At 34.6% G+C, this 26645-nt stretch overlaps 1 protein-coding gene across 4 annotated transcripts in view; it reads left to right on the top strand.

The window, feature by feature from the left end:
- GRID2 (glutamate ionotropic receptor delta type subunit 2) overlaps window positions 1-26645 on the top strand; it is a 1500723-nt gene that overhangs the window by 911889 nt on the left and 562189 nt on the right. For all 4 annotated transcript variants that reach the window (XM_074396451.1, XM_003924021.4, XM_074396449.1 and 1 more), the window contains 2 exons: window positions 8468-8641; window positions 16039-16200. In XM_074396451.1, coding sequence (XP_074252552.1) covers window positions 8468-8641; window positions 16039-16200 — 336 coding nt within the window. The remainder of the gene's footprint in view (window positions 1-8467; window positions 8642-16038; window positions 16201-26645) is intronic.

Below are 26645 nucleotides of genomic sequence, written 5' to 3' on the forward strand. Positions count from 1 at the left end.
TAAAATTTGGTAGCTGTCATACCATGGATATCAGCTTCCTGGGCCTCAGTTTATTTATTTGCAGAAGTATAATAACAGTTACTTTGCAGGTTTATAATAAAAGTTAAATGAGGTATTATCAGGTACTCTTAACACAATGCTGGAAAATGATACACTCAAGAATGGAACTGCAATAATGATCATAACACATTAAAGTTCAGAGATCATTCTCTCATATGTTGTTTTATGGAATACTAAACCATATTCTATGAAGTACTGAGGGATTGAGGTCCATAGAGGAAAAAATGACTTTCCTTTGTTGACACAGAAAAGTAAAAATACTTTCCGGTTTCAAATTGTTTCTCCTACACTACACTTCATTGATGGAATGACCCTTTTTAGTTCAGAATAAAGACATTGAAAACATCTTACGAATCTGACAAACTTTAGTTTTCTATGAATTTTAACTGTATTTCTGATGTAAAAATAAGATAGTTTTTTCTGATATTTCCTCAGGCAATACGTATATGGAGATCTGCTTTTCAATGAAGTTTGATACCTTCTAAGTTTCTAGTATGTCTTAATTTTTCATGTAGAATTACTAAACGTTGAGATAGAGGGAAAGACAAAGCAAAGGGAATTAAACAAACCTCCATAACTTTTCAAATTCAATATTTTCATTTCAATTTTTCTTCAAGGAAACTAAATTTCAAGAAAATTAAACAATTTATCAAATATTCCACAATTATTAGTGATGATAATGGGATTTAAAATAAGTCTTTTTCCGTGTGAGGCTTTGGTTGGTTTTGTTTTGTTTGCTTTTTGTTATGTTTTTGGCTTTTATTTTAAGTTCAGGGTTATATGTGCAAGTTTGTATGTAGGTAAACTCGTGTCATGGAGGTTTATTATACAGATTATTTTTTCACCCAGGCATTAAGCCTTAGTACTCATTTTTCCTGATCCTTTCCATCTTCCTACTCTCTGCCCTTCAGTCGGGCATGTGTGTTGTTCCCCTCTTTGTGTCCATGTGTTTTCATCATTTAGCTCCCACTTGTAAATGAGAAAATAAGGTATTTGGTGTTCTGAATAGTTCCTGTTCCTCCATTAGTTTGCTAGGGATGATGGCTTCCAGCTTCATTCACGTTTCTGCAAAGGACATGATGTTATTCTTTTTTGTGATTGCACAGTATTCCATGATGTATGTATACCACATTTTCTTTATCCAGTCTACCATTGATTGGTATTAATGTTGATTCCATGTCATTACTATTGTGAATTGTGATGCAATGAACCCATAGGCATGTATGTGTCTCTATGATAGAACAATTTATACTCATTTGAGCATGTGCCTAATAATGGGATTGTTGGGTGAAATGGTAGTTCTGCTTTTAGGCCATTGAGGAAATCACCAAACTGTTTTCCACAATGGTTTATACTCCCATCAGCAATCTATAAGCATTCCTTTTCCTTCACAACCATGCCAGCATCTGTTATTTTTTGACTTCTTCATAATAGCCATTATGACTGGTGTGAGGTGATATCTCATAGCGGTTTTGATTTACATTTCTCTAATGATCAATGACATTAAGCTTTCTTTCTTATGATTATTGGTCACATGTATGTATTATTTTGAAAAATGTCTGTTCATGTCCTTTGCCCACTTTTAAATGAGGTTGTTTGGTTTCGCTTTAACTTTGCTTAAGTTTCTTATAGAATTTAAGGAATAGACCCTTGTCAGATGCATAGTTTGCAAAAATGTTATCCTATTCTGTAGGTTGTTTACTCTGATGAGTTTTCTTTTGCTGTGCATAAGCTGTTTAGTTGAATTTGATTCCATTTATCAAGTTTTGCTTTTGTTGCAATTGCTTTTGTCATCTTTGTCATAAAATCTTTGCCCATTCCTATGCATTGCCTAGGTTGTCGTCCAGGGTTTTTATAGTTATGGGTTTGACATTTAAGATTTTAATCCATCTCGAGTTAATTTTTATATGTGGCATAAGAAAGGGATCCTGTTTCAATCTTCTGCATGTGGCTAGCCAATTATCCCAGCACCATTTACTGAATAGTGCATCCTTTCCCCATTTGTTTTTTCTCAGCTTTGTCAAAAATCAGATGGTTATAGATATGCAGCCTTATATCTGGGCAATCTGTTCTGCTGCATTCATCTATGTGTCTGTTTTTATACCACTATCATTGCTGTTTTGTTTAGTGTAATCCCTGTATTATAGTTTGAAGTCGGGTAGCATAATGTCTCCAGCTTTGTTCTTTTCAATTAGGATTTTGTTTTTTGATAATTTTTATGGTTTACCTCTTGGAAATTTCTTCTACCTTAGTTATAATCTGATGGGATCTATTTATTCACCAGTTTTTTTTTCTATATTTTTATTTTCTGTATTAAAAAAAATCCACTAGTTTTATTTTCTATTTTTTTTTAAAAGATCCTTCTAATCTTTTGTTTTTATTTCACTTCCTATGTCAAACATGGGATAGACTACACAGATATCCTGATGAGAAACCAGCTAGAGTCATTTTACCTATTCATGTCAATCGAGCTGACTAGAAACATGTAGTGACTTCTTACCTCCTTAGAGACATGGATTAAGCTGGAGGCATCCCCAAGCTACAGCCCGCATGCAGCCCCCTCAGGCACACTTCAGGAAGGGGCACCTTTCATTGGTGGTCAGTGAGAGGAGCACAGTATGTGGCGGCCCTCCAACGGTCTGAGGGACAGTGAACTGGCCCCCTGTGTAAAAAGTTTGGGGATGCCTGAGAGGAATTGATGCTTACAAATGGCCATTAGCCTCTATTGGTTGATAAGATTACCAAAGAAACCCCTTAATTATGTTTTTCATATCCAATTTAATGTCTACAAGCATACCCTGAACTTAAAAGTTTGAACTGAAGTAGAGCTTCCAAGAACAACATGGTCACTTACCCACTTTTTAAGGCTCAATTTGTACTTTGGAAGAAAGGACCTCTTCGTATTATATAGGTGTAACCTGAATAGCATGTATTTCATTGGTAATAAATACTATGGAAAGAAGAGTAAACATTTATGTTTTATTGTATTTTTCATAAGCATTGTGATTCATGTTGTTAAACTTATTATATTTTATTTCATTAAATATTGGTAATGAAAATAGTCATTAAATGAATATACCATAATTTGGGCCACATTTTGCAAAATAAAACATCCATATAAACAAAGCAATCTAATAACTGGTAAATAACTCAATAATTGTTAGAAGTCTAGAAGATGATTAAGGAGACCTCGATTCTTTTCTCATTCTTCAAACTAGGTTTTTTACTGTAAATTGTCTAATAAAACGTCACCATAACCATCGCTGAAACCTTTATGTCTTTCTTATCTGCAGCCCTACTTTCTTATCTCCCAGCAGAGGTATAATTTCTTTTTGGCAAGTCACATTGCCTAACTTCTTAAAAATACAGTGTTCACAGCCCATAACATTTATGTTACATTGGTTCATACTTTTGTCTGAACAAGGTTAAAACTCAGATAATGAGCAAATATTTTCTGTATTTTCACCCCTATAAAAAAATTACTGGCCAGTGTATCCAAAATCAACACTCTTACTTTCAAACTATTCCATTCACCCACCTTATTATCTCATTCATCCACCTTATTCTGAAATATGCCTCAGAAAATGACTTTTACACTTTTCTTGCACACTTTTCATTTACATACTTGTTTATACAAATTTATAATGGATGAATTATAATTATCCCTAGTTTCTATAAAAGAAAAAAGCATGGATTTTTCAAAATTGCTAGAAAGCTAAGAAACTCTAAATGTAATAATAAAAAAAATCCCTCAAAATATGCAAAAGCCCATTTTGGCTGAACACGGAGAATATGAATCTGTCTAGTTTGGTTTGTGTAGCTATATTTTGTTGCTAATTTTAAAATGGAATGCAGACATTGATTTAATCTTATTGCATCAATAGTTTTTTAAGGAGGTAATATAAATCAAAGTTGGCATTGTGCATCATGATACAAATTGATGTAGGAACTTGAAAACAATAAATTTTTTTCATTTGCATTGAGTGTGCTATAATAATGAGAGGCTGTGCTAACTCATACGGTGTAATCAATCATATGTTAGTACTTGGTAATAGTATTTATCTTCTCCACACAATCAGTGGATCCAGCACAGAACAGCCTTTCCATACAAGTATTGTCATCCCTTTAGGGCCCTGAAGCAGATGGCCTAACATTTATTTAAGTTTTACAAAAGTTAGAAAGATGTGCACTGTTCAGAGCTGCAAGAAGTTCAATGCTTCATGTACCCTTCCATTGCCCAATAATATTGAATATGACCTTTATTGTCTTGATGTGATTTTACTAGCTTTCTGGTTTTTACTTAATTTGAATAGTTTAAGACATTATTCTCTGTTAATCACTCCCAAGTATTACCTTTAAGGAGACAGTTGTTGGTTTGGGTTTGAGTATTTTTTTTTTCGTTTTTTTTGTTGTTTTGTTTTTTGTTTTTTTGTTTTTTGTTTTTTGTTTTTTAAATAGAGTTTCACTCTTGTTGCCCAGGCTGAAGTACAATGGTGTGATCTCGGCTTACCGCAACCTCTTCCTTCCAGATTCAAGCGATTCTCATGCCTCAGTCTCCTGAGTAGCTAGGATTACAGGCCTGTGCCACCACTCCTGGCTAATTTTTGTATTTTTAGTAGAGACAGGGTTTCACCATGTTGGACAGGCATGTCTCAAACTCCTGATCTCAGGTGATCTGTCCGCCTCAACCTACCAAAGTGCTGGGATTGCATGCATGAGCCACCATGCCCAGCAGGTTTGGAAGGTTTTGTTGTTGTTTTGACATTTTAAAAACCTACATGTGTAGTGGATGCTTTTCATTTTTTCTAGTTTAATGATGAATTGAACTGCTCACTTCTAAGCTTTCAAGTACAAAGTTATCCTTCTGCTTCTCTTCCTGTTGCTGCATAGCCTATAGTTAGTTTTGTTCCATTTTTCAACATTTGCATAATTGAGTCATATTAATGTTAAATTTTATGGAAGCATCAAAGGGTCATCTTTGCTAGAATATGAAAACTATAAACAAATAAGAAAAAAATACACCACATAGTAGATGGCTTAATCTCAATACTAAAATCTGTCTTATTTAGCATTGTTTAACATTTTAAGGCATTCTGGTATCTAGAATTAAAATTTCAGGTATCAGTCTTTAGAAGATGATAAAATCTTACCATTCATTTATTAATTAGATTTTATATTATCAACATTTATTGAATACCTACCATGAGCCAGAATATTTGTTAGATACTAAGAGGCATAAGAATGGGAAAAAGGAAACTATTCCTCTGAAGTAGATTTTTTAGTCTAAATTAGCATCTAACCTAATGGATTTTGAGAGTCTTTTCTTCCCCACAATCTTATTAATTTAAATCTAAAGCCTGATATACTACAAAAATTCAGGAATGATTCACTTCTCCTAACAGATTTTTTTTTTTTTCTGGGAAATGGCTGTTTCTAGATAGAGTTGTATCCCCAGAAGATGTTTTAGCATTCTTTTTTCTTCCTTGGATCTTTCACAGTTCAGGATTCAACCCATATTCAATTATTAAAGCAAAGTGAATAAGAATATTTTGCTGGACATATTGACTTGATTCTTAGTAGTTTTTAGGTATCCTTTACTCCTAAATAAGTAAAATAGAAAAGTTAACTCGCTAAAAAATATTTAATCATTTTTATTGATTCTACTTTTATAAATTCTACTTTTATAAATATACTCAATAAAATAAAGAATATAAGAAGGAAAATAATTTTATAATCTGGGCTCTTTAAATTACTTAAAGCTCAGAAATGCTATATATCTTTTTAAAGATTAAGCTATTTCGTGGTGCTGGGGGCTGAGGAGAGTGAGTGCTTTTTTGGTAAACTAGTTCTTCACATGATTATTTTTAAAAATCTGACAGTTTAAACATTTAAAAAAAACAGAGCATTAGAATAATATGGATCCTAGTAGATTGTATAACAGGTTCATATTTTAATACACAAGTTTATTTCTGGATTTTTTTTTCATTTAAATGGATTGCTTTATAGATTATACGATCACTTGTCTTTCAGTGTTTATATAACATTGCATCTGCCACTCTTGAAATGCCTCTTTTGAAATGCACAAGTAAAGTTCTGTAAATATAAAATAGCTGCCTAATCAAGTTTTCATATCACTGTTAAACTGTTTTTGAGATCAGATGTCAAGACTAAAATTGCAAGTGAATTTTTTGAGACAGACTGTCTGTTAGTTTCATTCAGAATGGCAGATTCTTTCTTCCCAGAAAATTACTTTCTCTTTCCTTCCTCAAATAATAATAGGCAAAATATAGTCAATTCAAATTGACATTTCTTCAAATATATTTTAGTTGTTTAGGTGCCTGAGAACTTCATCTTTGGAAACCTGTAAAAGGTAATCAGCCCTTTTCCTTTTCTGTGGATTTGAAAAATGTCCTCTTAAAGCCTTCGGCTCATGATAGATGACTTCATCATTCCTTACAGAATCATCAGGAAATTAAATGCTGAAATAATGTATCTTTACAGTTTTAATTTCTACCATTCATAAATATTAATCTAAATAATCCCTGTTAGGAAATATGGGCTTGTATAACTTCTTCAGAGACTGTTTCTTTTTATGACATTTATAAATTCATCCCATAAACAGAGTATTGTGAATGAAGAGCGCCAAGTCTTCCTGAATCTTTGTTTATAAACTGAGAATAAATAGCGTATGATTCAGAGTATCATCTTTTAGCAGAAAATGAGATAATGAAGTAATTAGTAATTGCTTAACATATAGTAGATACTTATTAAATGTAAATTTTTATCTGGTATGCTGATTTGTAGTTCATTATGAGTGGGATAGATAGAGACAGTACTGTTTGATAAAAATGTTGATAAACGTTAATATTGCTAAAGCAAAAATGACCATATGTATGTGAAAACTTTGTTAATATTATGAGAAAAGTGGTACAGTTTTTCACTGCCTTTCAAAAGAAAGTTCCTGTCTGTATCATTTGGAATTAAAAAAATTGAAAGACATTGAATAGCATTATTCATATTAATTAACTTTAAAATATATCTGGTTAAACAGCCAGAACTTCAAATGGAGTTGACAGGACACCATTTAATCCTACTTTGTGAGTAGATTACATAGAATTTAAAAGTGACCTGCTCTTTGCCAGACAAAGTTTCTGGTGGCCAGTGAAATGACACAGACTAAAGGGAAAGGACAGCATTTTAAACTGAGAAAACCCATTTTTATGGCACCTTAAGGGTTGATTAAATGCCCAGAAATCCAGGATATTACACTAGATCTAGCTGATGGCAGGCATTATTTTATTTTCAGAAAAATCTATGCTTCATAAGGATCATAAATAAAGGATGATTTTTTAATCTAACATATGCTACAAGAAATAATAATATGTGATTAATCTGGTAAGGATAAAAATAAACTTTACATCTGTGAATTATCTTTTTTCTCTATCATTTTTCTGTAATAACTTCTTAGATCAAACATCTCTCTGCAGCTCAAAACTTATTTTGTGTCCAATCTTTTATTTCTGTTGCCATAAGAATTGGCTGAAACCAATAGTATGTTCATTACAAAGACTTCCTTGGTTTAAATTGTTCCAAATGAACACTATTAACCACAAGCTTCTCTAGTAAAGACTACCTTAAAACTAAAATTTGTTTTGATCATTTTTTTCTAATTCCATTTAGAACAGATAAAATTTGTTTAGATAAAATTCATTTAGATAAAGAGCACTGGGTTTCTCCCTCATCTCATCCTGATTCAGACTGTATTAAACAACAGAATTTTTCATCTATTCTTTACCAAGAAAAACACACCAGTTAATATCAATAATCCTAATAAATTATTAGAAAAACTCCATATATATCCTTTTGCTCTACTTGCCTCAGTTAAAAGCCAAATTTTTCATTGCTAATTATATGTGTGTGTGGGTATGTCTGTGCATGCATGCATGCCCATGTGCATATGTTTAACTCTTACATGGCAACTACCTTCCTAGATACTCAAAATAGTAGGTATTTGAAAATCACTAATTAATAATAAACTATAATAGCAACTTACTTTGTGACCTTTTTGAACGTTTTGACCACACCTATGTTTCTAAAATGTTCGACATTATAAATTACAAACTTATTATTAATAACCATATCTAAATCAATTGCTCCATTTAGAATTGTTTAGGCACTAATGTATATAATTTAAAGCACAGAAAGCAAATGCAAATGAGTTGATCATTTTAATGAAAATATGTTGCTTTCATTTAGACGTACACTAAATATTAAGCTTTATGAGTTGTATTGGATTCAGAATATATTATAGTAACAGGATCCCTAACATTTACAGATAACTCATAATAGGTTTGCATTTTGTTACAGTATTAAAGTATTTCTAATTCTTCTACCTCTTATCTTATAGGAAATAAACGATGTGGACGTACAGGAACTTGTAAGAAGGTCAATTGGAAGGTTAACGATTATTCGGCAGACATTTCCAGTTCCCCAGAATATAAGTCAGCGGTGTTTCCGTGGCAACCATCGAATATCTTCAACATTGTGTGATCCAAAGGATCCATTTGCTCAAAATATGGAGGTATATTATAAATGCCAGGGTATTTCTTCCAGCGTGCTTTGTTAGGAAATTTTAAGGAGAGCTTTATGAGTTGCATTGGATTCAGAATTATGCATGTTATTTCTAAACAATTCTCCTCCTCCAGCAATTTCATAAGTCTGATGGGGAGAAAGTGCTAAGAATTTGCATCTTTGCTCGTTTTGATCTCATTATAGAAAAATTTCCACTTGTTTAATAAAAATATAGTAAGTAGAGGTTATTTTCTTTTAAACAAGTAGATACATAATATTTCCCATGGGAGAATTTGTAATTGGTACTGCTGATTCCAAACTCTAAATTATTAAGCTAATAAATGTGCTTGACTTTTCTGGCATAAGAAGGACGTAGATATTTATTCTTTCTAAACAGATTAGTCTCCAGTTTGACTAACTGCGACAACAACAAAAAAAGTTAGAAATCACAAAAGTGCTGCAGCATTGTGTGGTCATATCTAACTCCGAGAGGATATAGCTGAAACTTTCAACATCCAGAATACAACAAAGAATTTGAAAGATAAAAATAAAATCTTTGAACAGCAAAACAGAGACCACCAAGTCCCTGTAGCTTACTCATAAGAATGCCCTTCAACTGAAGCCTATTTCTTTTTCTTAAGAAAAAACCTATCTGGTTTTTTTTTCACCTTGCACTAGAGATCTCAATATGTCAATTTGAAGGAGGTCTTACACAAAGCAGGCCCACTGGACAACAGCAGGGAGCCTTAAGGAGCCCTCTCAAGGCAAGAGACAGGGGAAAAAATCAATCAGATAAACTAACTCATATATCCTGTCAGTATAGGACTCTTCCTGCAAAAACAAATCTGTGCCATAAAACAACTCCTAAAGGTATCACTCCATTGTAATCCCAGCATGTAAGTTAATATTTAAACAATAACCCTGAGATATCAGCAAATATTAAAGTCATGGCCAATTTTAGAAGTCGGCAAAACCTAATATATTTTAGAAACCTATTCTTTAAAATATTTTCTATGGGGAGCATTTTTATACTTTGAGATTTTCAGTTTTAACAGTTTGGAAATATAACCTTAGGAAAACTAGTTCCTCTCTAATAATACTAGGTAAATAAGATGATCTCTGATCTTAGTCACCCTTGAATTTAAAAAAAATGATTTACCATTTATCCAAACATTTCTTCTAATTATGATCATGGTAGTGAGTGGACTGGCTCCAGGATCATTGCCCTGCTACTTTCTGTTCCCTACTAGATTTTAAGCTCCTTTAGAATAGGTCCTTTCCATGGTGCAGTAGCTGCACCTGTAATCTCTGCAATCTTGGAGGCCAGGGTGGAGAATCGCTTGAACCCAGAAGTTTGAGACCAGTCTTGGCAACATGACAAAACCACATCTCTGCAATAATAATAATAATAATAAATACAAAAATGTAGCCGGGTATGGTGGTACATGCCTGTAGTCCCAGCTACTCAGCAGACTGAGGCAGGAGAAGAATTACCTGAGCCCTAGACGTTGAGGCTGCAGTCAGCCAAGATTGCGCTACTGTAGTCCTACCTGGGTGTCAGTGAATCCCTGTCTCAACATAGATAGTTCCCTTCAAGAACCCAGCATCATAAGTACCTATAACATGTTTCTCTAGCTTCTCTACCATTTCCTCCATCATACATGCCACAGTGCTTTGGATTTGTGTGAATATACACTTCTGAAATGCAATTAAGGAGAAAGCAAAGGTCAAAGTAAGTCCTCTGAAGCCTTAACAATGTCTCTTTAAATTTCAGTTCCACCCTTAAGTATATGTGTATTAGTTCATTCTCACACTGCTATAAAGTACAGGAAAGAGGCTTAATTGACTCACAGTTCCTCAGGCCTGGGAAGTCTCAGGAAACTTATATTTATGGTGAAAGGAGAAGCAAACACATCCTTCTTCACATGGCAGTAGGAAAGAGAAGTGCTGAACAAAAGTGGGGAAAGCCCCTTATAAAACCTTCAGATCGCTTAAGAACTCGCTACAATCATGAGAATAGCATACAGATAATCACCCACATGATTCAATTACCTCCCACTAGGTCCCTCTTATCATATGTGGGAATTATTGGAACTACAATTCAAGATGAGATTTTGATGGGTACACAGCCAAACCATGTCAATATGCTTATAATGGCCCATGTTTGCATTTTAACTGGTCATGAATATAATTGATATGAAAATGATAGAATTCTAAATAGAAAAAATAAATAATTTTGATTTAGAAAATTATAAAATGTCAAAAGTGTTTTGTCAAAAGCAGTATCAGAAAATGAAGTACAAACTTAAGAAAAATTATTGCCTGTGTCATTTAGGGAAAGTAGAAATTATTTTACAGCATGTTTGCCTAACAATATAATCTTTCTATTTCAGTTGATAAGGACTTCCATATCTGGGAACACATGTTTTATTTATGTCTATATTCCTAATCTGACCTGAAACAGTAAAGCTGTATGGGAAGCACCACCTTCCTCCTGACCCATACCTTCATCGTGGTCCTGTCAAACCCACAGACAGAAGAAAACTACCTTTGCTTTGAGGATTTGTTATATAGTAACACCCCTCTTATGTGTGATAAAATGTAATCTCTCGACTGTTACCTGTTTTAATATACATAGAGAAGTAAAATTTTAAAAAAACAGCAAATAAGTTTTATTAGTTTTTAAATTAGTACCCCAAATACTAAAACCCAGGATTAGCTGAAGTTGCAAAATAAATAGTAAAGAACACCTTTTAGCTAGAAAACAATGTTTTTAGCAATATATGTAACAAGCAGGAAATGATCCATTTACTGCTTGGTGGAATTAATCTTAGTTTGGCTGCTAATGGAGAAAAAAGAGAAACATTCTAATACTTTTGCTTCTGCTTTCTCCATCTAAGAAAAATTGTCTTCAAATTGGAAAGGTTAGAGTAAAATTCATTTTTAAAAAAGTAATTCACTGGTTTAGAAGGAGCAGGGAGATAGCAAGAGTAGGCCCACTGCTTTGAATTAATCTTGCCAAATATTGCCCAGGGTAGCCTGTCAGTCAGCATGGATGATCAAAATATGATAGCTCAGAAGTACTGGAGAAACACTTAGGAAGAGGACCAAGGTACAGGGGATAGGTGTATTGTCCCAATTTTTGAAAGAAACGAAAAAAGCTTCTCACAGAGTTTGGCATATTAGATGTTACTGTTTAGATAAACTGCAGAATAAACAGTTTAAATAAATGCTTTGGAGTACTTCAGATAAGACAACAGGGCTTCCTTAAAAACAGGCACTGCCAAACTAAGCCCTTATTTATAGTTTTTTTTAGATTGGGAGAATGTCATAAAGCTATGTGTTGCATGTTAATTTTTATGTGGTGTTTGACAAATTTTTGCATGACATCCTTAGGAAAGATATTGACAAGTCCTGATAGAATGATGACACTCAAACATTTTCGCCAAAGGGCTGCTAAAGGCAGAAGATAGTGAACACTCTGGCCTAAGACAGAAGGGAAATTAAAGCTCAAAAATATATAAATCTCATTATTATCTTTAAAAGTTATAACATTTCTGTTTCTATACCATTAAAAGTAATACTTCAAATTATTTTACAACTAAACTATTTAGTTGTATTTCTCCAAATCTTCAAACAAAATTGGTATCTAAATGAAACAATCAAATCTTTAACAGTATTGATATGACCAGAATATGCCTTAGATGTGTTCTGTAGCTTTGAGTACTTCCTGATATCTACAACTTACCACCACGAGTTCTTTTGTCCCGAGTTTGAGGATTGCAGAACCAGAGGGACATTCAAACTGCACTGATAAATATTCTATTCCTGAAATGCAAGGAGCTCTCTATGGTCATTCACAAGATTCTATTTTGGACCTAGTACTTTTTAAAATGTCTATCACTACATGAATGAAAATGAATAAAACATGTCCATCAAATTTGTAAATGGCATAAAGCTAGAAGAGAAAGCTGATGTTGTATTAATCACATTCCAAATTGTTAGTGTCGACTGAATAATAAGCCTAAATTTGAAATAGTACAGATAAAATATAAGTTCAAAATCAATTACATGAAGCCTAGATGGAAGAATCCTGGTTTGACAGCTGTTCAAAACCTTTAAGTTGAAGGTAAATTCTATATGTGTATCATGCAAATCATATTTGCTGTAACCATTTTAATATAATCATGGTCTCTATGTCAGAAGAATTTTGCTAAGATAAAGAGATCTAATGTCTTACAGTATTCTCTCCTAGTCAGATCACATCTGTAATAATGTGTCAATCCTGGATACTAAATTTTTAATAAAAACATTGAAACACAAGAGAAAGACAGAGAAAGAGAACTAAGATGATCAGCCTAAAAACTATACCAGATGATGAAAACTAAAAGAAAGATATTTCAAACCAAGCCATAGATCAGGCGTCCCCAAACTACAGCCCACGGGCTGCATGTGGCCCCCGAGGCCATTTATCCGGCCCCCCACCGCACTTCAGGAAGGGGCACCTCTTTCATTGGTGGTCAGTGAGCGGAGCACAGTATGTGGCGGCCCTCCAACGGTCTGAAGAACAGTGAACTGGCCCCCTGTGTAAAAAGTTTGGGGATGCCTGCAACAGATGGTGTTAAATATTGAAAGCTTGTAATGTAGAGGAGGTGGGTGTTGGTGGTGTGGTGATGTCAAAGAACAAGTGCAGTGCCAGTAAGTAAGGTAGGGAGAAATGATTGGCCATGTGTGAAATACTGAAGTCTATGATTTTAGAGGTGGTATATGTTTCTGCCCAGTAAATGGTCATTTGTGTTGGCTGAGGCTTAAGTAGAAGTGATTATCAGTATAGAAATTGCAGTGACCTTTTTAAATGTTGAGAGATAGTTTGGTATTATTGTGAAAGAGGATTCAGAGACCTCACAAATAAAAAATGACCAGAAGATCAGTTAATAATGACAGACAAAAGTGATAAAATGTAGTAGAGGAAAAAGCATGAAGCTCAAAGAATGGAAGCTTGCTTGCAAAATAAGTGGCAGATTAGGAAGGGTAATGAAAAGCTCAGAGAATATCACCACCACTTCTTGATCCTACAGTTTGGAATGTGGACAAATGAGGAGATGTAGTCATTTACTGGAAATGCCTGTCACGTAACAGGTACAAAGTATTCACCTTTAAGACTAGCATAGAAGCTCAAAATACATGTCTCAGGGTATGCAAAAGAGAATGTGCCACGCAAGTGTCAAGTTTGGATAGAACCCAGGTTACCAGATTTTTTATTTTTCAACTTCTGTCAAACATACCTAGCTTTAAAATTGACTTTCCTTTTCTCCTCTTTTCATCCTTTGTCTTCTTTTATTTAACAACTGTTTATCAAAAACCAAATGTGTGCTAGGCTTTAGGCTAAGTCTAAGGGAAATAAATTAAATTACAGGGAAAAACGAAGGAGAAAATATATGAAGGAGAAAAGGTGTAAGATGTACGATGTAAAGATTCCTTCCCCATCCAGAAGGAATTTATTTTTTGTGCAAAAGGCAAATTTTAAGAAAATTAGTATTCTGATGTGTTTTAAAGAGGTATGCACTATGTGTTCTCCTAAATAAAAAGAGACTACTCAACATAGTGTAAGATAGGAAAAGAAGATGAGATGTTGGTAGGGTAGGATTCTCCCAGCATGCAACCTTTGAACCAAATACTGAAAAATGTTAACTAGTTCGACAAAGGTAAGGAGATATCAAAGGATGCTACCCCAACAATCTTAAATACACATTTACCAAAGGGAAGTGTAAAACAAAGCTAGAGAAGTAAGAGGAACCAAGTTACAGGCAGTGGAACCAGGAGAGGTTAGGAAAGGCTAGATAATTGTATATTATTTTGATTTCCCTGGACATTTATACTTCATGTAACGTCTATCTTTTCCTGCCGGTCTTTATCGCCTAATTCCAACCTGACTGTTGATTCATGGACTAGTGTTAGCTGTAAGTGTCACTCTTCATTTATAGCAGATTTCAGCCATTCTTTTGTAGTCTATCTAGTAATCATTGGGCAAAATGGGAAGTTGCTGGGATGGTAGTGAAAATAGCCAGTCATGATATTTCCTTCTTAAGGACAAACACTGAGTGTTCAATATCTCTTCAAAAAAGTATTTTTATAAGTAATTTATAAGTACTATACATATAAAACGATGCTTAACAAACACAAATGATTGAAGATTTACATGGTATGTAAAAGAAAACTCACATGGTATTGTTAGGAAGCTCTTATCAAAAGCTGTGCATAGCATCGGACTCTATCTCAGTAGCCAAAGCTTAGTACTGTTCTGTGATGTGAGTAGACTATTTCAAAAATTTCCTCCATGATTAATCATAACCTGAGGACAGTCCACAATCCCTTGTGTTTTTAGGAAAAACCATAATAATATACTTTAAAAAATCTGAAGAATACAAATGCTTTAAGATGGAATTAATTCTCATCACTACATTGATTTCTCATTTTGTTTATTTTATATTGAGTTTTTCCTTCAAAGGTAATAATATAACATTAATCAGCTTTTATTGACCTAAGATCCCTTTTGGTATTATGTTTTCTGAGTAATTTTTAACTTCTTTGAAAAATAAGTACCTTTGGTGATTAACTGACAATATAAATAGTAGCTCTGACAAGACTTAGTTGTAAGAGTACAATTAGCCTTAGCAAAAAATTGGCTATAATTTATTTTTCAATCTATGAATTTATTTTACAACCTGTGAATGTGGAAAGAAGCTAATAACATGGGTACCTTAGAAGAACGTGTTAATGTAAACACACATTCACAAACAGTTAATAGTTTATGGTATTTGTGAAATCAATGAATTGCAATGCATGTGTATACCTATATAAGCTATAAATGGTTCTGTTATTTCATTATTTCATTACAGAATCTTCGTATACACAGACATACACACAGTTGACTGCTTCCTTTTTATGTATCTATGACGCTCATATATAAGATCAAGTTGGTATTTTTCCATCTGAATAACTAGAATGCCACAACTTGACATATTCAGAAAATATATTATTCAATTTGCCCCACCAATCTTAAGGCCTTAGATTCTTACCTCCTCAGAGAGAAATAAGGGCCAATGATTTTCCAAGGTCTGACACTAACAGCCTTATCTCTGTCAAAATTTCTTTCTTTCTTTTTTTAATCTTCTCTTTCATACCTAAATAAGCTGAAAAAGCAATTGAGGCATACAATCAGACAAGACTTCATTCTCAATGACAAAATTGCCCAGAAAATGACGAAAGAAACCTTTCGATTAATAAATAACCCAGCCAACCAGCTATCTACGACATGAACAGCAGCAGCTGAGACAATTGTTTTTCTCTTTATTCTTGATGACTGATGTCAGTGATTCTAATGATCACTTTCTAATGTCTTTTCAGATTTCAAACCTTTACATATATGACACAGTGCTTCTGCTTGCTAATGCTTTTCATAAGAAGCTGGAGGACCGGAAGTGGCACAGTATGGCGAGTTTGTCATGTATCAGAAAGAACTCAAAGCCCTGGCAGGGTGGGCGCTCCATGTTGGAGACCATCAAGAAGGTAACTTTTTCTTAATTTTTATGTGAAAAGGGTATGATAATTATTTAACATATTTTAGAAAAAGGTTTTTTGTCTCAAATATTTTTGCCAATTTAAAGCACAAAACAGTGTAATGGGGAAACAAAATATTTAAAAAGAAAAAGGTGAGAGAGTCATCAATATATAAAAAGGGAGGCTTCCCCCAGCACTTTGGGAGGCCAAGGCGGGTGGATCACAAGGTCAAGAGATCGAGACCATCCTGGTAAACATGGTGAAACACTGTCTCTACTAAAAATACAAAAATTAGCTGGGCTTGGTGGTGCACACCTGTAGTCCCAGCTACCCGGGAGGCTGAGGCAGGAGAATTGCTTGAACCCAGGAGGTGGAGCTGAGATCGTGCCATTGCACTCCAGCCTGGGTAACAAGAGCGAAACTCTGTCTAAAAAAAAAAAAAAAAAAAAAGGGGAGGTTTCCTTATTTATTTATAAGGGAATTTTATGCAAGTGAAAAAAAATTGTGGTTGAAATATATTGACTATGTCATTAGCATTAGAGATACTGGAATTATTTTGCTGCCTGTTGCAAAGTACAAAAGGCTTTGAAAAAGCACACACCATCAACTAAGAAAATTAACAGTAGGTTTAATAAGCACTATTTCAGTTAGAAGATACACATGGCAAGACATTTGATGTGATGGCCTTTCATTTATCTCATGATAAGGATAGGATTCATAAGTAGATAATATGTTGCAGCATTTGTGAACTAGTTGGGGTAACTGATTGCATTATTCTTCTTCACTGTCAATGTGTTGCTTATCCTGTTGTGAATCTGTTTGGCTTAGTTACCTGTTCCATTCTCAGAAGGCAGTTTATGTGGTTTAGCTCCTTTCAGTGGTATAAGCATTCTGCAGTTTATTCGACTCTTTGTCATGTCATCCTTTCTGACATTTTTCCATTTGTCTTGCACAGCCTCTTGGATTTAAAATGAAATGATTAATAAAACAAACAAATTTCCCTATATTCTTTACACAAAAGAGACAGATATTTGGAAGTTTATATTCTTTATTTTATCCATCTTTTTTCTTTCTGCATGTATTTTTCTTTCTTTCCTTAAACCCAAAGAAAAATAGCTAGTCAAATGAAACATAAATGCCCTTAGAAAAGTCAGAGTAAAATATAAAAATTTAATATTAGATGTAAACTATGTGTACAAAAACTAGAAGTAGAGAAAATATTTTAGATAGTGAATAGACTGGATCTTTCTCTTGGTACTTGTATCAGTACCTTTTCTGCTGCTCTAACTGATTACCACAAATTGAGAAACTTATTAAAAAAACCGAAGTTTTTTTGACTCATGGTTCTCAAGGCTGGGAAGTCCAAGACCATGTCACCCACATCTGGAGAGCATCATCTCATGGCAGAAGGCCATCACATGGTCAGCAGCTACACAAGACAGAGAGAAAAAGAGGGCCAAGACTTCCTGGATAACTAATCCATTCCCATGATATGGGCATTAATCTATTCATGAGGTGGCATCCTCCTGTCTAATTACCTCTTAATGTCCCTATCCTTAATACCATTGCAATAGCGATTAAGTTTCCATGTGAATTTAGGAGGGGACACTAAAATCATAGTACTCCATCCCTGGACCCCCAAAACTCATGTTCTTCTCACATATAAAATACATTCATTCTATCCCTATAGTTCCAAAAGTTTTAACTTGTTTCAGCGTTAACTCAAAAGTCCAAATTTCAGAGTTTCATTTAAATCAGATATGGGTGAGACTCACATGATTCATCATGACGCAAATTTCTGCCAGCTGTGAAGCTATGAATTCAAAACTGATTACCTACTTCCAAAATGCAGTGGTGGGACAGTCATAGGATAGACATTTCTATTCCAAAACAGAGGAATAGGCAAGAAAAGAATAACTGGTCCCAAGTAAGTCTAAAACCCCAACAGGAAAAATAACATTAAGTCATAAAGCTGAGAAAAAAATATTCTTTTACTCTGTGTCCTAATTACTGGATACACTGGGCCTGCAATGCCTCAGACAACCCTGCCCCCTGGACTTCGCTGGACTCAGCTTCTGCAGTTCTCACAGGTTGGAGTCACATACTGTTTTAGTCCTACAGTTCTGTGGTCTTAGGGAGGGTCCCACTTCCATGGCTCCAGTAGGCATTGCCCTAGTGGAAACTCTTTGTGAAGTCCAAACCCACATTTTTACTCAACATTGTAGGGGCTTAGTAAGGGCTCTCTGTGGTGGCTTCACCCTAGAGGCAAGTCTCTATCTGGGGCTTTATGCTTTTCTTGGTGGAGGAACCCATAGCCACAGTTCTTATACTCTGCCTGAAGATGTAACACCATATTGATGCTGCCCCTGCCTACCACTTGCACTCTGCAGAGTAACAGCCCCAGCTTCACCTGAGTCCACCTGAGTCCACCTGAGCCACAACTGGGGCAGCTGAAGAATGTTACATTGGAATGTAGGGAGAAGAATTGCTAGGTGGCCCTGGACAGGGTGCCCATGATGAGTGCCTTGGGCATATCCCCTGAAATCATTTTGCCTTCCAGAGCCTGTAAAGGCAGGAGCAGCCTCAAAGATTTTGAAATTCCTTTTAAATTTTTCTCCTATTGTCCTGGTAAATAGCACATGGCTCCGTTTTAGCCATGTTAGTATATTTAGCAAACGGTACTTGACTGCACCTTTGGTATTCTCTCCTGAACATACCTTTTCCCTCTTTAAATAGTCATCCTGTAAATTTTTCAATTTTTTTTTGTCTATTTCTCTCTTAAATATAAACTCTTAACTGTAAGTCATTTCTTTCTCTCACATCTTACAATACACAGGTGAAAGTAGCCAGGCAGAAACCTGAGTGCTCTGCTGTTTAGAAATTTCTTCCACCAGATATTCTAGTTCATTGCTCCTAAGTTCTGCATTCTACAAAGTCATAGAATATGGCCACAATTCAGCCAAGGTGTTTGTTACTTTATAATAAGGATGGCTTTCAATCCAGTTTCCAATACCCTGTTCCTCTTTTCTGTCTGAGACCTCATGAGAATGTCTGTTACTTTCCATATTTTTAAGAGTATTCTGGTCACAACAAATTAAATAAACTCTGAAGAAGATTCAGACTTTCTCTATAGCTCTTCTCTTCCAAACCTTCACTAGAATTCCTCTTCAAGCTCTATTCACAGCAGTGCAGTTTTTTTTTTTTTTTTTTTTTTTTCCTAAGTCTTCAAGCTATGATGTAGTTCCAAGGTCACTTCCACATATTTGGGTATTTATTATAGCAACAGCTCCACTTATTGGTACAAGTTTTCTCTCTTGATTTGTTTTCTGCTGCTAGAATACCATGGACTTGGTAATTTATTAAGAATATAAATTTATGTGGCACACAGTTCTGGAATTAGAAAGTCCAAGGGCTTGGTGGTGGCATCTGACAAGGGTTATCCTAGGTGGAGGGACACCACATGGCAAGCAAACACATGAGAAAGAGACAAAAAGGGTACCAAATTCTTGTGACAATTAACCCACTACTGTAATCCATTCACGAAGGCAGAGCTCTCATGACCTAATCATCTCTTAAAGTTTCTACTTCTTAACACCATTACAGTGGTAATTACATTTCACGATGAGTTTTGGTGGGGATTTCAAACCATAACAATGCTGTTCCTTTTTTGCAAAGGATAATTTTAATGAGAATTTGGGCTGTTATCAAAAAAGTACTTGAGAATTAAATGTATTGAATATATTGGCAGAGGAAGGCTTTTCAACTGAAAAATGAATACGTCTAATCTAGACTCAAGGTGCTGCCAAAATCTTCCAGCTTTATCTATGCAAAGAGCTGGCAGGTATAAATCCAAGGGAGGTTGTTGAACGTGATTCTAATCCTGCCAATTTATTAATTCATGGTTTGGCTAGGATGCAGGAAACTGAATATATTTATTCACCTGAAGCTTTCGTACAAAGACAAAATAATAGTTTAGAAGGTTGCTTAGGAAACACTTATTTAATGAGAGGATCAGGAAGAAGAATAGTCAGACACCATAATATGTCAGTATTTCTCATGTAGAAATTCAATATATAAAATATTGCTGTTAGAACGTTTATAACCAAAACAATTATTGAATATAATAATTATGAAATTTTATTTTGTGGGACTTTGTAGGAAGGAAATTGAGGAAATTAGAAAGGAAATTTTATTTGTGTGGAAATTTTATTTTGTGGAAAATTTTATTTTGTACATTTGTCCCTGTCAGCTTCTGCCTCACTGTCGTGTTTTAAAGGAACATATCTGTTCTTTGTGTCAAGAGACTCAGTTTGAATAGTATACATGATTGCAAATGTTCAATTTTTTTTGTCTCACATTTCAAACTGACCTTAAAAATTGATTTAAAAAAAATTGTATTACTTTTTGCATCAGATGAGTGTTTTTGGTTATCCGATTTAGATATCAGTGCTGATGATACTCCACACATCAAGAGAAAAAGAAAGTTCATTACTCACATAGAGACTCCCAGGAAGAACAGAATGGGCCCAAACCGATTCAGGCTGGTTTGGGCAAAACAGAGGGAGTGGGCTGGGCCTTTTTGGTGACTAGGGGTTAGGGCTGGGAAAAGGTTCCCACTCATGTGGGCTGGAGATTTGAGAGGCTCAAATTTCCCACAAGTGTCAAATAAGTAGGTGTAGGATGGCCTTTCTTTATCAGCCTGTACAGATGTGGGGCCAAAGAAAGGGAGGGTAAAGCTTAGAAAGAAGTCAGCAGCCAGCAACACAAATGAGGTCAGGATCTTTATTACAATGGGAATATTCTAGTGATAAAATTTTTAATTACATTGAAGTAAATACAAAATGCCTATATTAAGGGCATGCTGCATGCATATTACAAAGGTCTGTGCTGCTACACAAAGTACAAGCAAGAAGAGAACAAGTTTCCCTAAATTAATTTATATTCTTATTATGGGGATCAAACAAAAGAATTAAAAAATGATGTTGTTGACATAAGTAGTACAAATGTCCAGTAATGGGCAAGGTTGCTGTTTCTCACGTATTCTTTTGTACCTGAGGTTTATAATGTATTGTGTGAATTTGTAAGAATAAGTGCCTTTTTGTTTTTATTCTTTTTTCAAAAATTAGCAGTTAATGTTTAACAATAAATGTTTATTTTTGCCAAATATTAGCACCCCTGTGCCATTGTTATTTACATGGATGTTGTACAATATTTTTGAGGGATATATTATAGTTTTAAAAATATTGAGTCTTTCCATCTATGACATGGAATCTATCAATATAGTCAGCTTTTTGTAACCCTCATTCAAGATTTATAGTGTTGATCGAGTGTGGTGGCTCCCACCTGTAATCCCAGCACTTTGGGAGGCTGAGGCAGGCAGATCACCTGAAGTCGGGAGTTTGAGATCAGGCTGACCAACATGGAGAAACCCCATCTCTGCTAAAAATAAAACATTAGCTGGGCATGGTGATAGGCATCTGTATTCCCAGCAAGTTTGGGGGCTGAGGCAACAGAATAGCTTGAAACTGGGAGACGGAGGTTGCAGTGAACTGAGATTGCATCATGTACTCTAGCCTGGGCAACGAGAGCAAAACTCTGTCTCAAAACAAAACGAAACAAAAATGTATAGTGTTCTTCACATATATTTTCATTGTATTTGTTTCTAAAATTTTATAGGATGTGTGTGTATGCATGCATGTGTGTGTGTGTGTGCATGTGTGCATGTGTGTGTGCATGTATGTGTGTGTGTGCATGCATGTGTGTGTGCTATCATAAATGAGATGTTCCATTGGATTTTCAAATCAGTTATTGTAGCTATATAAGGAAGATATTGATGTTTAATATATTTTATGACTGGCCTGATCAACTTTCCAAACTTAATTACTAGTTCTCATTTATTTGGAAATGATTCTTTTGTATTTTTCAAATATACATTGATATCGTTGTCAAATAAAATTAACATTATCACTTCAATTTTAATACTTTATGTCTTGGCATAGACTTAAAAAGCAGCACACCACAAGTATTATACTCTTAAAGATACCAGGGGCATTATCTGAAAAGAGAACTTTTAAAAATTTTGGAAGGAAAGTATTCTTCTATTTTTGTTTTACTAAAGTCTATAATATAGTTCTTTCACATTTTTGTTAGTAACTTGTACATTTATAGAGTAGCAAGTCACAATAAAGTTAATCTAACCTTTTTACTCCATTTTTAGGTAGAGAAAAACTGAGCTTCAGAAAAATTAAATGGTGTACTAAGTGTTGCATAGCTAATTAGTTTTAAATACCAAGTTTTGTGGTTTCTAATTTGTGTCTATGTACTTTCTCATTTACCATTTTTCTTGTTCATGGCCATCATTTTAGTCACTCTTGTCAAAGTCACTTGGCTTAACAGGCACACCAAGAAATTATGGGAATAAACACCTCAATTAATATTATGTAAACCATATTTATGTTTTAATGGCTTGTTTTTCAATCTTCATTTTGTTATGAGACGCTACATTGTTGTAGCTTCTCATGAAAACTATATATATTGGGAAAGAGTTTTCATATTGTATAATTTAATTTGTTAGTGTTTTGTAACTTAGAACAAGCTTTCAAACCTTTTAAATTAAATAAATGCAATCAATAAATTTGAGCTGCTCTGGAAAAGAGTAGGAGAGGATTTCCACAGACTCCCAGCACAATCAGTTCTTAGAACTACAATTTGAAAACCACTGTCCCGCAATATTTAGCAATCAATTTACCCAGTGCAGAACTACCTTCTTTCTTAACAGATAGTGGAATAGTCATTGCAACACAAGTAGCTTCTTTTTATTTACAGAAGTGTACTATATTTAAATAGAAATCATTTCTCATTTTTTCTTAGTGTTAATATTTTTAATACAGAAACAATTTTGAAGTGGGCACTTCATTCATGTATTAATCTCTCTTTTAACAGGTATTTATCAAATGTCTATATTGTAGAATGTACTGTGCAAACTCATTTATGGGATTACCCCCCAAAAATGAAATTTATAGACTAGTAGTGAATATTGAGTAACTATACAAAAAGCTACACTCTAAGGCCAGGAATAACAAAAGGACCCAGATGTGGTAAATATAGGGTACTGTAGAATCTTAGAGGAGAGTGTAATATGCTGTGGTATACACTGAGATACTTGCTTCACAGCTAAGAAAGACATCTGAGGTTTTGTTCAGGAATTGCCCTGCATGGGAATTGCTCCACCCTCTTTCCAGGGGCAGCATGAATCCAATGAACAGTCACGGTAAAACTAGAAATGTCTAAGTTCCTTTCTTCAGGGGACAAGTCTGAAAGGTTGTCTACAGACTGGTCCATTGGATGACCTGAACTGGTATTGTATTTGCATCAGATTTTCATCTCTCCCTCTGTCCAGTCCCTCTTCCCTCACTCCATCACAGGTGCTCCCTCAGTAGCACTTAAAATAAACCTCCTGCATACAAGCAGATCATCTCAGACCTATTTCCTTGGGAACCCAACTAGAAAACAGATTAGAAATATTTGCATGGAACTGATAGCATCTTAATGGAAATTGGAAAACTAGCAGCCTTAGCATATATAAAGCTATGGAAGGAGGATATTTCAGGTGGTAGAGTGCTATAGCTGATGTATCTATTAGAATAAATCATGTGTGCAATGACAAAAGTTGACTAATTTACTAGAGTGGAGAGAACACATAAAATTGTTTTGACTGGAAAGTGATTTAGGAAAAAATTATTTCGTGGGTAAATGTAAAACACTAAATAATTTTTAGATAAAATCAGACCTGAGTTTTAGAAGGACTACCTTTACCTCTTTCATTTATTTTTTTTAAAAACTAAGAAAAGTGTTAGATTCGAAACTATGTGATTATGCATAAAACCACTGACCAATTTCTATACTGGTATTTCTACGTTAGTATTCTATATTAGTAAGTGAACTAAAATTTAATAGAGCCTTAAATCAAATTATTTTCCATTGTCTTAATTGACCAATTTCTGTTAAAATTATGATTATTTTCAATATGGAATGTGTAAAAATAAAAAATATCAGTTTATGCAATATTTCAAATGTTTAAGAACCAGTACATTTTCTCATATTGATGTATGTTGAACTCAACATACATCAATATATCTGATAGAGTTATCTTGATATATGTTGATATCTGAAAGAGTATTTTTTGAAAGGATAAAAATATTGAAATTATACCAATTCTTATATGGTAATTTATTAATTCAACAAATATTTATTGAATACTACCATATGTTGTACTAGGAGATCAGAGAATAAGGAAGGAAAATAGAAATATCAAAAATAATTACAAGCGTGATTTGTTCTACAAAAGTGGAAACACCAACTGTTCTAGAAATATGTCATTGGAGGGCCTACTTAGGCCTGAGAGTGATAGATAAGTGAAAATGTTTAGGCTGAGTATGCATTGGCCAAGAAAGAAAAATGAAGAGTATTTCAGGAAAGAGGAAAGAAGACTCTTTCATGCAAATGAAATATAATGTTTCTGGGCTTGTAAGAAAAAGAGCTTGACACATGGAAGCATCTAAAATAAGCCCAAGGTAGCCAGAATAGAGATAGAATAGAGGCATGTCTCCTAATTAGCTAAGAGGGGGAAAGACCGTGATGAGTTTGTTAAACAGTGTTGAAATTTCCAAACTTTATTTGAGGACTAACATGACACTAAAGTTTTTTTATTTGTTTATGTGTTTGTTTTTGAGATGGAGTCTCACTCTGTCACCAGGCTGGAGTGCAGTGGCGTGATCTCAGCTCATTGCAACCTCCGCCTCCTGGGTTCAAGCAATTTTCCTGCTGCAGCCTCCTGAGTAGCTGGGATTACAGGTGTGCGCCACCATGCCCAGCTAATTTTGTATTTTTGCAGAGACAAGTTTTGCCATGTTGGCCAGGGTGGTCTTGAACTCCTAAACTCAGGTGATCCACCTGTCTCAGCCTCCCAAAGTTCTGGAATTACAGGCATGAGCCACTGCACCAGGCCTAACTAAAATATTTTAAATAGGGTGGTGATAAAATCAGATTATCCCATGATTCCCAAGTAGAAAATCTATACTGCAACTGCCATTGAACCAGGACTCACTGCATGACAGAACACCAATTAAGAGGCTACTCTTCTTAGTTAGAGAAGAGCTGGTTAGGGTGTGGGCCATGGGATGAATACAGGTAGATATCCTTGAGGATATTTACAAAATTGAAATAAGATTTGGTAATTTAATGTAAGTGTGTGAGGAAGACAAAGATGAAAATAATGTTATGTTTGGTTTTGTGGGCTTTTGAAAAGTGCATACTTAGAGAAATGGAGACATTACCTTTTGTGTAAAGCGCTATGTATCATTTAGAATTTACACATCTGAAAAAAAGAGAGCAAATTTAGGAAAACAATCTGACTTAGCACAAACAGTATTGGCATGAAATATAAGGTGGCCTTTTTACAAAAACGTGTGTAAGTAAACTTTGTGTCATAGGCAATTTAAAAACTGCTATCCATGCTCTTGGGATAGGCCTCTTGTGGATTCACCAAGATACACTCCAGCTTCAGGTTATTTTAATCATAAAGTGGGTAAAGTGGAATAGATTTAATTTAATTCAGTTCAACATACACTTTGGAGCAATTCACTATGATATGATATATTGAACACACAGTTTACATAGTCCAGAGGAAAAAATATGAGACACAAGATGATGGTTTCAGTTTGGGCTCCTCAGTTAACTGGTTGACTAGGCTTCAGGGTCCCCTAAGATGGAGACAGCAAGATCACAATGCTTGTAACATCCTGTTGACATTCTCAGCTGGCTGAGAGTCTCTATTATGAATGACTGTTTGAGTGCATATGTATATATACAAATATGCGTACATATACACACACATAATGTTACGCAGCAACTCAAATTTTCCTAGATATTTCACACAAATTAGGTTCGTTGTTTTTGTCTTGTTTTAAATTTATTTATTTATTTATTTATTTATTTAGTATCTTAGTTTCTATTTACCCATTAAAATATTTATTTGTGGGGTGGAAAATGTGGTATTTTTCTTGCTGGGGATTTTTCTTTCTGAACCTGACGCTAATGAAACACAGAGGCATCAGGGCTCCCTGCTGAGTCTGATACCTACCAGAGTGTTCACTGCCTTGCTGGACCCATGGTTATTTTAACAGATTATTCTTAGTTACCACGCATGTCTGCAGGTTACAAGGAACCTAGGAATATGTATAAGGAATTTAGGCAAGTGTGATAAATATTTAATGTCCCACATGATCCTCCAAAAGTATCTCTTTTCAAGTGTAGGAAAAGATCGTTCTTCATCATAAACAGAACGACATAAAGTCTCAGTAATTTTTTTTTTTGCCTTTTCCCCAACTTTTCCTAGCCATCTTTTGTCTTTTAGAAACTCATTATCCAGTGCTAAATTATCCCCAACCTCTGAT

This window comes from Saimiri boliviensis, chromosome 3 (genome assembly GCF_048565385.1).
Source record: "Saimiri boliviensis isolate mSaiBol1 chromosome 3, mSaiBol1.pri, whole genome shotgun sequence".
NCBI lineage: Eukaryota > Metazoa > Chordata > Mammalia > Primates > Cebidae > Saimiri > Saimiri boliviensis.